Here is a 16,311-nt window from a genome sequence, read left to right as displayed (position 1 = left end):
GAATTTGTATTGTCTGTGTATGGATAGGAGGGGGGATTATCCAGTGATGATCTGATCAACCCAAACAATTCCCTCAAAGATCCCAAACATCCCATGGATGTTTTCTAATCCCTACTGCTCTGTACACCCATGCACTAATGACAAAGTCCTGACTCTTTGGATAAAGACTACTGCCACGTTGTCATCAGAGGCTCTGGCTGTGCTTTGGTGAGAGAGAGAGAGAGAGAGAGAGAGAGAGAGAGAGAGAGAGAGAGAGAGAGAGAGAGAGAGAGAGAGAGAGAGAGAGAGAGAGAGAGAGAGAGAGAGAGAGAGAGAGAGAGAGAGGAGAGAGAGAGAGAGAGAGAGAGCCCAGATGAGGACCAGATGTGGCCAGGCGTTCCAGTTGTTCAATGGAACAAGTGCAGTCGCTTAGCTGGTGGTGGTGAAATTCGGGATTCCATCACCAGCCCATTGCTATGGTCTTGAAATAGCTGACTTGCTAAATAACATTGTTTGAAACTCCACTATTGTGGGTTTTTAAGCAGGGAAATCAACATGTTTGAGTCTTCAAATTAATGTTATAGTTTTAGTTAAAGTGTTTAAAGTGTCAGTGTCTACATACTATACCTTGAAAAGTGTTTGTTGTTATTGTTATATTGTGTTGTCATGATCTAGATTAGTTGATGGATAGAGCTGTATGAAAGTAGAATGACAGAGATCTGTCAACCAGGGTCTCACATAGAGTACATCACAGTTCTAAAGGATGTACTCTTCACATCTGGATGTCTTTGATGTTCCTTTTATTCTGTTAGTACCAACATGCCATTGCAGAAGCTAGCACAGCAGAAGCTAGCACAGCAGAAGCTAGCACAGCAGAAGATAGCACAGCAGAAGATAGCACAGCAGAAGCTAGCGTGCAAAGATAAACTAGGAGTGACAGTTCGTCCTGGCCACTACTCTGTTATCTAAAACAACATGTGAATACATACTGTACAATGCCACACAACCACCACAGACCACATCTCCACACACCCTGACAGACACACACACATACCCACACTCACCCAGCCACATACACACTCCCCCAATGCCACACACACACACATACAAACAGAGCAGAGGTGACACACCCATCTGTTGAGGAAACCCCTGTTGTGGCTGCTGCCTGACTCGTGCCACAGTCTTGTCTTCATGCCAGACTTCCTGGTCTGTGATTTATAGGTCTTGTCTAATGCCACTGGTTCTAGCTGCTAAAGCTGGAGCTATGCCTACACAGTAAACAAACTATATGCACAGTGCTTAAAAGTTTAAATGTGTGTGCTCGGGTATATTTCAATAAATCCTTAGTGCACATACAGTTTTTGTGAGTCAATCGGATGTCCAATGATGGGGGAAAAAAACGACAAGGAACCATTTCCACACTGCATGGAGCCTTGTCAGTGCTGAACCTTTTCTCATTCCCTCCCTTGACACCTTGACATGTATCTGAACCCCTACACTCAATAGGGAAATAGATGACTTTGCCGCAACTCACTGTTCAATACCTCACAACTGTGAGGTATTGAATAGTGTCATATCTTAAAAAGAATTCACTGCATCTCTGTGAGGGTTAGTGTCAAAGTACAGTGTGTGACACTATTTGACCCCCATTCTGAACATCAGAGTTACTAATTGGCTCCTGTGGAGCGACAGACCATCCCTGTGTGTCGGTCGGTCCTCACTCATACAGCATGTGGCTAGTGGGCCAGCGTCCTCCTGTTTCTGACGGAGGTTCTGATGCCCCACTCACACTGGCACTCTGTCCTTTCTCTGTCCCCCGAGCCCTGTGCCCTGTCTAACCTAAAAGGCTCTATTGATGAACACTCATGAATAAAATATACACTACTGTTTGGCAAATAAGCAATGAGGGGTTGAATGTTTTATTTATGACTTTATTCTTCTTCATCAGCACAAGAGAGAGGGAGAGAGAGAGAGGGGGTGAGCGAGTGAGAGAAAAAGAAATGAAAGAAGAAATGAAAAATATAAGCCTTTGAACAAAACTCAGGCTCACTCCCACTCGTAAAAAAAGTTTTTGAAGTTGTAGGTTTAACCCTTGAAATGCCATCTATCAGCACGACCACTGTTGTAACCGATAAATTTATTTAAGCTTTAGGCTTTTAGCCTTCTTATGGAATCCCAGGCAGTATATGCTTTTGGGGGGGATTTCTCTCTATGGTATTTCTCTCATTTTTGTATGCGCATTTGTGAGTGTGTCTTTGTGTATGTGTGTGTGTGTGTGACTGAGCTACAGAGTCAATGGGAAAAACAACCTGACCTTTGCCATAAGATCACAGGACAAGGACTAAGGATGGGATTCTGCGATGGACCACATGTTTGTAAACAGGATGTGCCATATTCCCTAGAGCTCTGGATTTCAAGGAAATTTATGGTCTCTACTTTTTGTAAGAAACAGAGAATATGTCTGGAATACGTCAACGTTAAAAAACATTTTCAACATAACCCATGCTGTTACTATTGTCTCTTCAGTGTTCACATCACGAGTAATCTTGCCTGAGATTGAGGCACAACTGAGAGCTTGTCTTTTGCATAATGTACCAAGTAAGTGGTGTGGGGTGAAGGATCCTTCCCTCTGTGGCTGTATCAGCTGATGGACATGGACGTTTGCTCTCAATCACACTCCAGATATTGCTGCTTCTGACCAGGCCACAGTTTGTTCTGCTGTGGGCTGATGGGTCTCAATCTCTCAAACAAGTCCTGAGATAGAGAAAACAACTGTGGTACAGCCCTACATTACATTCCCAGCCTGATGGAAGGATGCATTGTCCATTTTCATTTCAGACAATAAAGCTCTCAATTGAACTCGAAAAATTAATTCTGCTGATAAGACCAAACTCATCAGCAGTGGTAAACATTATGCAGTCATGAAGGCATGGACTAGGGGAGGAAACAGACTCCAGCTTGTGTACCCTAAAACAAGAACATTGAAATACAACATTTAGAATTGATTTGCCTGTTTGATAAAAGACTGAGTTATGCTTCATTAAGGCTTTCACTATATTGTATATACAGTATGCTCCTTCTGCAAGTAGGTTGACTGTTGGGCTGGTGTGATAGTGAAGTTTCTGCTGTGTTCTATGCTTTCTCAGGGTGTGGGATCTGTAGGTCTCTATGGGAATGTAATGGAGGTCACTGCACACAAAAGCCAGACTGGCAGTCTCACTGTTTGACATTTCTCTGTTGGAACCCTTCATTCTGAGGGAAGAAAGAGATCTAACTTGTCTATCTTACCCTTTGGTAAATTATAGTCAGAAGAAGCTGTGTAGAAATTCAGTAATGAGACCAGTAGCATAACCAGAATTATATTTTTAGGGGGACCCATCTTTAAATGAGGGGGTCACTAAAATGTAATATTTGTACACTCATATATATATATACATATATATATATACACTATACAATTCCTTTTTTTATGTATTGTCATAAATCTGTGGAGGGGCCTGACATGTGAATGAGGCATCTAGGTCCCCTGGGCCACTCTGTGGCTCTGCTACTGAATGAGACTCGCAGAACTGCTTGCTCCTGCTAAGATGGTGAGAAATTAATTTTCTTGTCTTACTTGGAGGGTGAAAGCATATTAAAAAGATGAATGACTGCCTTGTTTATATTTATGATCCAAACAAGTGCAAATGACTCCCTTAATCCACTGTCTTAAACTGCACTTAAGACCTGTACAATAATTCCCTGCTGAATTTCTGACATAAATTCTTTATTTACCAAGCTGATGAAGCCATTACCGTGACCATCTGTCTGTCTGTCTGCAGGCCTCAGTACTGCAGCCTTGCAGCTGTTGCTCTGAGATACTACCAAGACTAGGCCGCTAATGCCCATGCTCACCAGGTCTCTGGGTGATGCATGGCCAATGGGGCGTGAACCTATAAGGCACTATGGCAGGCCAAAGAGCATGTACCACAAGACTGAGCAGGTTGATGATATCTCTTTTGGCAGACTAATGCGCATGTGTATACACGCCAGAATGCCTCCTTCACAGACCAGCATTGAAATGGTTAACAAGGAGGCAGCACAGAGGTTATATCAAATAGACAGCACCTGAGGGTAGAATAGGAAGAGGCTAAAATACAGGGGGAAATTATTACTGTAACTGACTGTATCCCTTGATCCTAATCTCCATCCGTCAGGAGAAATGCTGATTTAACACTTAAAATATTCAGTGTTAAATCTAGACTGAAAGAAAGAAAAAACAGATTCCAGCAAGCTAGATCACTAGATATTAGTAAAAAAAATGATCTTAAAATGATTGCTTTTTGAATAAAAAGGCCCCAGACCATGTCCTTAGTGGGTGCCTGGCTGCCCTCTGCTAGACCTTGTGCTGAAGACAAACAAACCCCAGAGAACCCCTCAGAGTCCACCACAGGACACAACGTTCTGGAGAGCCCCTGCTGAAATCACACCATGGTGCAAGGAGCTCGTTTTTCCTGCACGGTGTTTGCCTGTGAGGGGTCGGACGGAGGCTGCAGAGAGAGGTACCGCAGCGTCAATCAGCCCACCGACATGAACGTGAGTCCTGCTGGATGACGGAGGGTGACTTCATCCCCATGAAAAGAGAGAGACCTGTAGATGTTTGCTCACACCTCACCACTAACTGTCAGTCATAGTGGAGACATTGAGAGACGATACTAGTTTTGGAGAGATAGGTGGAGGGCTCACCCTACGACAGAGACTGAGACAAGTAAACATGTTGATATTTGTATGCATGTGTCTATATCTTTGTTGGAATAGACACAAATAGACAGAGAGAGGGCGAGTGGGAGAGACTGCTAGAGCTGCTTTGCTTCTCTATGGTGGCCTATTTCATCTAAACCCATTCACAACCCTTTCTACATAGAGCATATGGAATCCCTTTAAAGCTGGGATGCAGCTCTGTTTTTTACTGTACACCCTTCCATCCTCCTCTCTCCCCATCTCTATTCCTCCTTCCCTCTATTGACGTGCGTCGCAATAGGTCTGAGATGAGATTCTTACAGAGGAAAAAGATGAGCAGAGTCATACTGAAACCACTTAAAGTGATATGTCTGGAGAGCCTCAGTCTGGTGTGTTTAGTGCCGAAAGGAGAACAACACCACAACCCCATGGTCTGAAAGCAAAGCAGTGTGCTTTCCTTAAACATATGACATAGCCATCGTAGGAACTTCACCGATCTGAAGGCAGCAGAGGGAATACTCAGCTTCTCTGCCGCCATCCTCCGAGTCAAAGCTACCCTGGAGTGGCTACACCTCAGCAAGCCCACATGAACACCGTCCTGCCCCCCCCCCCTCTCCCTTCTCCCTCCCTAGATAAACAGATATGACAAAGCCAGACCTGGGGGCCGAGTGCAGCAGCTGACGGAGGGAATCTGATCCCAGGGCTCTCCAGCGGAGCCAGGCCCCTGCAGACATTCCTCACCCAGTGTGGGGGGGCTGGATCAGTCTCTCTCTCCCTCCCTTGCTTCGACCCGCCCTCTCACCCTGTCTCGTAACCACCTCTGTGCACAGGAGGAGGACAATGTTGGAGGGATGGGGAGGGGGGGGGTTATGACATGTTACAGGATAGAACATTTATCCAGATAGGACTTCATAATGTCATGTTTTAAAATGAATGAATATGAATGTGTGTGTCACTGCCTCCCTCTTTGTGTGTCCCCAAACAGGATCTGTGTCCTTGAGAGAGTACCTTGGACAATCCCATTGCATGGGTATCATGTAGTACCAGACATGTACTAATATACTGTACCCACAGAGCTGGCAATTATAATGCTCCCTTTTGAGAAATATAGAGCATTCTACAATGTATGTGCTGTTGTCCTGTGTGTCAATGGAGTTTTCACCGTCACATAGAAAGGTTCAGTCTGAGCGTGTTTGTACACTGTTGTGTTCATAAACCCTCATACTGGTCTATGTTCCTCTCTTCATTGCAGAGTGCAAATGACTCAATCTGAGTTTAAAAAAGAAAGAAAGAAAAAGTATAACACGCTCAACCAGGGAGGGGAATATCTCAGCAGCTTTTCTATGTTGAGCTCTGTTGAGATCTGTTGCACTAGAAAGTATTTGGAGAACAGTTCTGCTTTAGTATATATAGCACAGTGTGTCAAAGGGATATGACACCCACTGACTCACATGAAGGGAATTAAAACCTCACAGATGAGGATACAAGATGGCAAATAGTGAGGCTTACTAAAACATTATAGCTTTACTAAAGCATTTGGCAACACAAAACATGACATGTACATTCACAATAGGAGTTAATAGCTTGACAATGGGAAAGATGACGACGCTAAACAGTATGTCTTTTTTTCCATGGAGAGGCTGATAAATGACTGCCAAATGATTATATTCAACTCTGCCTACAGTCTGCAGGCATGCCACAGACCTGAAGAACTTGCCTGGTAAAAATAGAACACAACCTCTAAAAACAAATCAAAACACTACCAGCAGGTGCGTACGCGTAGCCCCAGAGTACACATTGTTCAGCACACCACAATGCTCAGAGCAAAATGCACACTTACCCCGTGAAAACAACACTTTGGGCTCTCGAAGATGTGACGTTTGGAGGAGAAATAAATGAGATCCAATCTGGGGACAGGTTCAGTCAGAGAGAGGGCAACAATCCTGAAGAGAGAGAAGCTCGATTTTAGCCCGCTCCTGCCTTGCTGTAGTTACCTCCATAGAACTGGCCAGCTGTCTGACCGACTGCCTGCCTGCGTAGGCAGAAGAGGCTGTGACACACGCTGTCAAAACTTTTCTTCTGACTGCTCACACTATTTGCATGTTGGGAACCTCCGCAGGGATAGGACGGCTGTTGTGACCAGCCAAGCAAAGCCACACGGGCTACCAGTCACACACATCTACACGGCACACCTACACCCACGTGAACACACACACACACACCCCTCCGGTTCAGTACCGTCCACACACACTTCCAGCCCCAGCTGACTGTCTACGCACTCATACTGAACTCCAGCTCTGCTGTCTGCGAGAGCAGGGGCTGCAGTCGGAGGGAGGGAGGTGGACGATGAGGGAGAGTGGAGGAGGAGGAGGAGGAGGGGGGAGGGGGGAGCAGGCGTTTGCGCCAGCATGTTTAAGGAAGTCTGAAGATGAGTGCCCCGACTGGGCTGTCTCCACACAGTTTGGGTTTCAGGTTCCACACAACTGCCAGCCCCCTCTCACTCCCCCATACACACACATACACACACATACACGTTTACACACACAATCTCTCTCCCTCACTCTCTTACAGACACACACACACACACTCCCTACACTCTACCTCTCCTCGTAGGAACAACTGCCAGCTCTGTGGCTCACACCGTTCCCTCACTAACCTTGTTGTTTCTCAAACAGAACATTTAAACACATTCGAGGGTGTCCCAGTCAGTACATTTGCAGCTAGATGACAGTACAATGAACAACTTCCATTCCAGTTTTTTTATGTCCAGAAGTATTCTTTCACAGAAAAGAAAGCAACGCGTGCATGAGGATGCCCCAGATATGAGTAATTTCTAGGGTGGCAGGGAAAAATGAGTTTGTATGAAGCTTCAGGGACCAAACAATTGGTCTCCTCAAGTCAGTTCCCACACAGGTGTAAGACCAGCTGTACACACAACCAAAGAGAATGCACCTTGTTTGTCTGCTCCCATTGTCAATTGACTCTGTCTATATCTCTGCGTTTGCCGAGAGAGTAAAAGCTGGAGAATGAGGTTGGTGGTTAGTGCGCTGTAAGAGGTGCTGTTCCTTCACATAAGCACATCAATCGTGGCAGCTGGAGAACACAAAATACATACCAGTGAGCAGCCATGCCTCACTAAGCTTCTAATGTAGTCCTTATCATCTACCTCATTGTGTATGAATAGTGCTTTATGACTGTGTTATTGTGATATAAACTTCTTAAAGAGTAATTAATCAAGTGTTATTAGTATTTTAGTACAGCTATCAATACTATCTATCAGTACTTATTCTGACAGCACTGAGACATTATGGTTTAACAGTGCCCCAACATATTGTACTTTCTGTATCCTTCATAGCAATAACATTCATACTGTGTTTGTCAACTGATGATATATGACATCTGTGTCACATACTGCAGATTCCAAGTTTTCCAGATATAACAGTGACTGAATCAATTAAATATCTGCATTTACCTGCCATGTACAACTTCTCAGGATTATTTTGAGCTGGCTATGTCTGAAATGAATCCGCTACTTGAATCTCATTAAGACAAGCCATACTGTAGGTACGACAGAGGGGGGCTGTGTGGGCCATCTTCCAAACTGAAATACTGGAAGATATTTTGTCTTTTAAAGAATTCAATAAGCTAAGGTATTTTACATGATACTAATTTGAACTTACTTCACATGGATAAGTGAATATTATTCAATAGCGGTTTCTTTGTGTTTTGAGTAATTAAAACTGAGAATTCTACATTCTATGCTTCAATTTAAAAACATTACAGTAGAACAATATTGATACAGTACATCTGCATAGATACATAACACATATAATATACAGTAGATGGTTACACATAAAAATAAATAAGTCCCAATACAAAGAAAACACAAGAAGCTCATTCAGTTTGGTGTTCATTGTGAAACATTTCCATTAAGTTTACTGAAGATCGTTAAATACAGGAGCTGAGGTTCCATCCCCAAGGTTTGGTCCTCAACCGCCATCTAGTGTTAACATGTATTACTCCTCTGATTCCTAGATTATACCTGCTTCCACCTTTGTCGCTACTTAAGTAACTTTACTGCACGTCAGGCATGGCGGGTAATGGTGTGCACTGGCCATATGTAAATATTGAGAGGTACTGTAAATATAGAAGCCAAGAATCTTTTCATCCTTTATGAATGTGATCATGCGAAAGGTTGTGTCAAAAGAATTAAGAACTAAAAGGGATTTAGGTTGTGCACATTATTACATTTAAATTAACCTAGACTAACAATCTAGGAGGTCTGAAAGTTAATGGCCGTACATTCAATTGTCTGACAGATATCAAGCTGTACTGGTGTAGTACTGAAGGGGGTTACCCTGACTGCAGTGTACAGTTCGGGGCCAGGCTCAAGTGGGCTCCACATGGGCAAGGCTCAACATTGTGATCCACATTCACAAAAACCCCCATATGTCTCCCTCATCAAAACATGTATAGAAGTATGCTTTTTGTTATGTAATAATCATGTCAGACCATCTATCCATCCATCTATACATCATCTTCCACTCATCTGAGGCTTGGTCGCCGTGGCAGCAGGCTGAGCAGGGTATTCCAGACATCCCTCTTACACTACACTACTGACAACACACTAACCTCTCCTATACTTCAACAGAGTGGAATAATATTAATAATATATCCATCTGTACCTCTTCCCTTTTCCACAAATATTGTCTGCCCTGTAGGCATACATGTCAAATAACCTGTGTCTCATTACTTGACTCTAACTTCCTCTGGTGGTGACTTGCAGGACTTGCATGTTGAACGATCAAAATGGGTTTTTTCCACACACGTCTGGGGTAGTTCGTTGAACGATATAACATACGATAACAATAATAACTATAGCTAGTTGATTTCAAACTCATATTTATTCTATACTAATGCTGGATTGGATTCACTCTGTTTTAGCATTCCCATCTTATTAATGTTCACATCTATTGTCTCTCCTTGGAATGTCCTCGCAACATTCTGGTGACCTTCAATATCAAGAGTCTTAAGAGTTGACCTTAGTGACCCCAGGACTGTACTATTTATGCAAAACCATTATTAAAGGGTAGAGATGCATTCATGAGAAAATGTTTAACCATCATGTCCTTCGTGTACAATTTGTGCCTGATCCAATTGTTTACAATAATACATACAACTAAAATGTGTTTATAGTTATAGTATCTGGGTAGCATTTAAAAAAAGAGAATGTTTTGTTTTATACTAATGTCAACATTAAATCACAGCTGTAGTTGCATTGTATAATATGCCAACAAACTCCATGACCAAATTTCAGCAGATTCATCAGTGCTTCAAAACAAGATTGATGTTAATGGTTTGACAGGGAAATGGTAATGCAATGTCCAAAGTGGTTATCACCACCCAACAGATCCACTGGGTTTTCTCAGATAATATTATGAATATAGTGCTGAAGGAGCAACAGGGTGTGGTTGTAGAAGGATAACATTACTTTGAACCATTCTGTAGAACAGGAAGAATATACGTTTCATTACACAGAATGAAGGTCACCATGCATTTAGACCAAACCCAAAGGTCAAATAAATCAAGAGAAATATATCAACAAACATGGTGTGTCAATTGGTTTCCAAAAATCAAGTGAGTTTTGTGTCTAGACAGTGTCTATTCTTGGCAATAATGCTTTCTCAAAGCTACAGCTGACAGAATGCAACATCTGTCCAATCATCCAGTGGAAGTGACGACCCCAATAAGAAGATCTGCATTAGACTTCATACAACTTCTAACAAATTCTGGGAAACAGGTGACACAACTAACTTTTAGACTTGAATGTGCTTAGCAAGATCATTGTTTGCAGGGGAAGGATGTTTTTAGGGTCACTGAGGTCCACGTTACAGGCGCTAGGTGTCTTGCTATGGAAGGTCACCAGAATGTTGTGAGGACACCAAAGAGCCAATGAAATTGAACATTATCCAGACTGAGAATTTTGGGACAGAGTCAAGCCACCCCAGCATTACACTCCCACAACAAGCTTCATACGTGCAAAGTTGCCACTTATCACATCAAAAGCGTGCCTTGGTCTTTCCAAGGCACTGGCCAACCTAGGGAGGCAGTGGAATTCCAAACGTCCAATCAGTTTAGATTTTCGTTTGATTCCTGAATTAGATATCCGACTCATTGTTGTCCTCAAGTGTCGAGACCCAGACATCACTTAATTTCCTAGAAGGTCACGGTGTGTGTTGCCTTTTATGATCCCTGCTCCTGTGCTAACAAATAACGTGTTGAAGTAGAGCCCGCTGTAAATACCAGAAAAGGCATTTGCCGTAAATCATGGTTATTTACTGCTTCATTCAGCCACCTTTGTTTCTGTAGGACGGTGTTGACGTGTTCAGGGAGCCTGATAAAGGGTATTTCTCACCAACACTTTCCTGTTATTTTGCAGTCCTGGCCTTTGTTTGGTTGTGAAGCCCCTGTGTGTTGGTTCTCAGGGGAATGAGAGGAACATGCGAGCAAATAGGAACACTATCAACCCCCCACCCTCCGACTCATGCACGCACAGACACATACACACACAGCCCTCTCCTCCTGCTACCCCACCTGTCTGTCTACAGTACTACATTCTGAAACTCAAGCAGACCAGATGCTATGGGCTTTACCAAATGTTCAGAGTTTTGCTATTCCATCAGTTTTAAAATGACCTCTTCGAGACTTTCAAATTGGGAAAAACAAAACACGAATATACCATGGCTATCGTTAATGCCTCTCTCATTTAATGACGGCAAACCTTCACCACAGAAATGATGTGAGGTCCATGGGCTTAAACTGTGCACTGTGTGGGAAAAGGGAAGTCAAAATCCTCATCTGGCAAGAAATGGTGTACATTTGGTGCAGAGGTTTAGAGGCCATATACCTCTAGCCATAGTAACATAAACTGCCATCAGGCCTAGAAGAAACTTTATAGTTAATGAATTAAGAGTAATACATATTCTAATTTGTGTTTTTGTATACATATTATTAACGTGCCACTTAACGAATGTTTTCTGTTGTCAAGCAACTATATTTTCACTGTGAGAACTTGTTAATGTTGAGGTGTCAGAGTTGTGTCACAGGAAAAAAGTCCGATAAATGAGAGAGGAAGCACGGTATCGTTCTGCCGCGACAGTCCTCCAGTGACGTGTGTCACTTGACAAATTCCTGTCTTTTCAATTCCTGTCCTGGGCAGACACAACAACAACAGGAAGAGTGACCATTTTCACAGGTGTCAGGAAGCACAGGAAATAAACAAGCTGGATACTGGAAAACTGTTGTGTACCGGTTGTGCATCGTAAAGCACTGGAGGTGAGGCTCATAACATCTATTTTTAACACCGACCGGGACCAGCAAGTGACTGGGACAATTCATAAGTAATTAATATTACATATTAGTAAGAAGTCTAATACTGTTATTGTATTGTTACTCAGTTTTAATATACACATGTAAAAAGGTAATCCTTTTATTATCTAAAAGTCTCTTTAGTTTTGTATTTACTTGAGCTTATCTAAGACAAACTGTTCATTAAAGTCAAGACAGAAAGTAATTAACAACTCAGACAAACTGCATTTCATTCAATGGTAACTTTGGCTTTAATATCAATACTATTCTGTACATTTGCTGGTGAACATGTCTGAGTATAAAGTATAGTTGCATACTATAACATTAAGGAATAACAAAAGCTCCTCAGAATTCACAATATAAATTAAATCTGTGAAGAACAGAGAATATGCTACTTTGCTTCTTAACAGATCATTCGCTTTGCCAGATACTCACAAATGCTCAGATAAAGTGTGGTCAAATGGATGTTCAATGATATTCTTATATGTTTTCACTGATCATCTTCCATCAACTGAGTGCCATGGAAAGGACATGGAATATGAAAGTACAGACCTAGATCAAGGCTAGATTAAAAAGCATTTTAAGTAGTTCTAGAACCACTCAACATTAGTCTGAGAAACCAGTCCAGTAACCATGGTATAATGATTTTTCTAGCTCCTAGAGGAATGATTATAGGCTAAACCGTCTGTAAAGCACAGATTTTTTTTACAGTACTTTTATTTTTATGTATTGTACATCAAGGGTAAATCACCTACTATTGTACATTCTTATTTAGCTCTTATCACGGTGACGGGTTTGGTTTGAAACATAACAGAAATCAACTTTCAAAATACTGTAGAAAAGTTGCTTCTCTTAAATCATGATAAAATATATCCTTCCATAATTTAAGTTACTACTTTGCTACATTATCACAGAATAAACTACGTCCTGACTATTGCTTGTCAGCGAGGGTTCAACCACTTAGGAGCTGTGGACCTGTCCGCGTTGTGGTCCCCATTCATGCTCACTTCCCCTGAGCCTGTCTCACCACCTGATAAAGAAATGAAAGAATACCCTTTAGTCAAAATTAATGATTTAAGATAACGGCGGATGCCTTGTTCAATTTGTAATGGTTTCACAATTACTCATTGAAAACCACAGAACTATTGAAATAAGAGTCTTTATGAAATATAATGTTTAAAATTAACAGTGCTGGAAGGTGCAACACAAAAGCCCTGGACACTGATGAGAAGATGCTTTTCAGCTATAACATATAACATCGCACTGTATGATGCATGGACGATATCTGTGTCTGAAAAACATTACTAACACTAACCTTATTATATAGATATCTATCTCATCTCAATTACTCACTTGCTGGAGGCTGTGCCTTTAGCTTGCTGGCGATTTTGGCGAAGAATTTGAAGGTGAGACAAGCTCCAGTTTCCCTGTCACAGAGGCCCCCAGATTTGCAGTTACATGTTTGGCGACACTCCACACCGTATGTTCCGTATGTGCAATCTGTAAGGGATGAATACCATAATTATGTGTATCAGAACACAACATGCATCTGACATATTAAAGGTGAATGTATTATACTGCAATAAATGACTTTCCTTTGGCAAATGTTTTACTCTTACATGCATTGTGAAGTGTCAAGTTATGTATCTAGATTCTAAAGAAACTGAGACTAACTTTATAAGCACAAGATGCTGACTAAGGTTGTTAAAATTATGTTTAAAGTTTAGAAACTTCATCACTGCCTATCATATTACAAACCTTATTAATAATTAACTAATAATTACTAACATTAAATTTCAATAATTGTGAGAGTCGGGATCATCTATCTATTTGAAGGAGACAGCTATTGTGATCGTGTTACTAAGATATCTATTTATAATTGTCTTGCCCTAGCACTATGATACTATGGTATATAGGTCTAGGCTACTCGAAGGTTTAAATACTGGAATTTGCATAAGGCTTTTTGTGATGCGCACTTCAGGTGCGTCATGGACTGTGAATCATACCTTTACAAATGCCATATTCATCTCCATAGTCATCCTCATCTTTGTAGAACTCGCAGAATAAACCTGGTCCGCACTTTACCCCGTGCATCCCCGACACAGTACGGTAACAGTGCTCTCCTCTGCCGGCAGTGCAGACCTGGCAACAGCCGCAGTCATCCAGGACAGTTAGTCTGCAGCGCTGAGTTCCACCGCACAGGTCAACGTTGCATCTGTCCGGGCAGTTGACGGCGTACTTCACACTTGCGCCCCATGCCTCAACGTTTCGCACAATTAGTGCAGACAACACCGTGAAAAACAGAAAATACATCACTGGAAGGTTCCACTAGCGCTCCTATGGCAAATGCTTGAATGAATAGGCTAAATCGCAGTACAGCTATTGTGGAGAGGCTGACCACAGAGCTACTTGGATAGAGTGACCTTGGGGATACATCAGGTTGCATAGTTATCTGCTTTAAAATAAATTTGTTTTGTACATGGTTTGCCCCTAGTCAATTTCCTCAATCCGGTGTTGTCGTCGATTTGCCAGCTAGCCTCCTTGTTTTAGAAATCCGGCATGGAAGTGGGATTGACACCAACCAGCCATCCAGGAATTGAAATTCGTGTTAACTGATGTCATGAGTTATGTTTAGTTTGTTATTGTGACTGCATTGAAGTGCCCCTTTGACCTGCACTTTGCAGTTCCTCACCAGGTCTGACCTTAGAAGAATCACAAGTGCAACAAAACTCAACAAAGTGTTAATTCACAGATATCTCTCAACCTCATACGATGCTTTTTTGATAGTTCAATTTTTTTTAACTTAAATGTTAGACTAGATGTCGTAAGTAAATTAATTTGAACTTTATGTGGCTGTTAATAATGTTTTTGGAACGTAGTTTGATTAACAAAAAAAATGTTTGCCATACGACGTTGCGGACAGCCTACAGTACCTATGTGCTTTTCGTCAGATTCTGTCTGTGTGGTGTGCTGTTTCTCATGGCACCCACACACAGCAGAATGTTATGATCGCGTCCTGTCCTAGGAAGACTATCAGCGGGACTTACGGGGACATATTTAAAAGGAGTGTCGACTCCTTCTATTGCTGTCATCAATCTAAACAGTCAGTAATCTTTGCATATGCGGACTCATTTTAATTGTAAATACAAATCTTAACTACATAGATCTAATCATTCATGGAACTAGTTGGTTGCAAGCTGTCAGCTAGCGGCTTGGTCAACCGTTCAATCTGACACTGACAGTTTGCAGCACTTGGCTAGCTACTGTAGTGCTAGCTATCTACTGCAGCTACCGTACAGGCGGTAGCTTAGCTAAGTTATACAGCAAACTAGCTAACGTAGCCTGTGAGTGGAGAAAGCAGGCAAACACCGGTGTGACTGACACACTGGAGAGAGGTAGCTATGCCAGCTATATTATTTTATGTCACGCGAATGTATTTTGTTAGGTTACAGTAGCTAATTGTAGATGGCAGTACTATTTCCATTGGTACATATTACGTAAAGGTAACTAGCTGATAATGCAATTATTAGACAACACCACACAAGCTAGCTTGTACAGTAAACCGGATAGCACAGTCTACTTAGCCTATAGGTAGCTATAGCTACCTAGTTAGCAATTGAGCTAGCTCTTGCTACTAAGCAATCAACTGACATCGTTGATAGAGCAGCTGCTGCATGCGAGTGACAGTTATGCGTGACTAACTTGTTCACACTAACGTAGAGCTAGCAAGCAATGAACGCTTCGACAAAGTTAGCTCTACTGTACCTACAGTACACGTGATAGCTAGCTCATAACATCTTTTTGAATATCTAGTCGGTTTAGCCAGCTAGCTTATTTGTATTGGTACGTGCTTATGAGCTTGCTTATTCATCTTCTGTTCTCACGTTGGTGTACAGAAGATGACACACAGACACAGTACTAGATACCTAGGTGACTGTATGATTGCATAAATGTGACTGATTCGGTCAGCAAGTAATGTTGGTTCTTGTAGGAATAGCTACAGTAATACCTGTCTCGTAGTGCACAGCCACAGTAATAGACTGCAGTATTGAATCTAGTATGATTGGCACTGGTAGACGTCCTTGAAGCATACATGCTTGTATGCAATCAGTACTGTGAGAGTTCTGGTATGGAGGTGACCTTGTATTTGAAACGTGATGATCAACTTTCCTTAAACCCCTATTGTCACAATTGTCTTTATTTTGTCATTGTCAATTTCACCACTTGACTAACAGTACCTTTAAA

The 16,311-nt window shown here is 42.0% G+C and overlaps 3 protein-coding genes across 8 annotated transcripts in view; 1 reads left to right on the top strand and 2 right to left on the bottom strand.

Moving 5' to 3' along the window:
- arhgap24 (Rho GTPase activating protein 24) overlaps positions 1 to 7,010 on the bottom strand; it is a 53,790-nt gene extending 46,780 nt beyond the window's left edge. The window contains exons 1-2 of one of the 2 annotated variants that reach the window (XM_084686937.1): positions 6,790 to 7,010; positions 6,539 to 6,641 (exon numbers count right to left, since the gene is read on the bottom strand). The gene's annotated coding sequence lies outside the window, so the exon portion shown is untranslated. Of the gene's footprint in view, positions 1 to 6,538 lie in introns of both variants that reach the window. The other variant, XM_084686936.1, reaches the window with a different exon arrangement.
- Positions 7,011 to 12,310: 5,300 nt separating this feature from the next.
- On the bottom strand, positions 12,311 to 14,838 carry esm1 (endothelial cell-specific molecule 1). The gene is made up of 3 exons (XM_084688010.1): positions 14,073 to 14,838; positions 13,420 to 13,566; positions 12,311 to 13,096 (listed from the first exon to the last, which is right to left on the bottom strand). Exons 1-3 carry the CDS (start codon positions 14,377 to 14,379, stop codon positions 13,008 to 13,010), a joined length of 543 nt encoding a protein of 180 aa, XP_084544136.1. The 5' UTR covers positions 14,380 to 14,838; the 3' UTR covers positions 12,311 to 13,007.
- Positions 14,839 to 14,998: 160 nt separating this feature from the next.
- The window catches only part of LOC146236366 (putative E3 ubiquitin-protein ligase HERC1), a 39,271-nt gene continuing 37,958 nt past the window's right edge, over positions 14,999 to 16,311 (top strand). For 4 of the 5 annotated variants that reach the window (XM_084688006.1, XM_084688007.1, XM_084688004.1 and 1 more), the window contains exon 1: positions 14,999 to 15,169. The gene's annotated coding sequence lies outside the window, so the exon portion shown is untranslated. Of the gene's footprint in view, positions 15,462 to 16,311 lie in introns of all 5 variants that reach the window. The other variant, XM_084688005.1, reaches the window with a different exon arrangement.

Source organism: Hypomesus nipponensis, chromosome 22 (assembly GCF_054491055.1).
Source record: "Hypomesus nipponensis isolate SF chromosome 22, ASM5449105v1, whole genome shotgun sequence".
Lineage (NCBI taxonomy): Eukaryota > Metazoa > Chordata > Actinopteri > Osmeriformes > Osmeridae > Hypomesus > Hypomesus nipponensis.
Note: the sequence above shows the minus strand (reverse complement) of the source record. Positions and strands in the feature narration are given on the sequence as shown.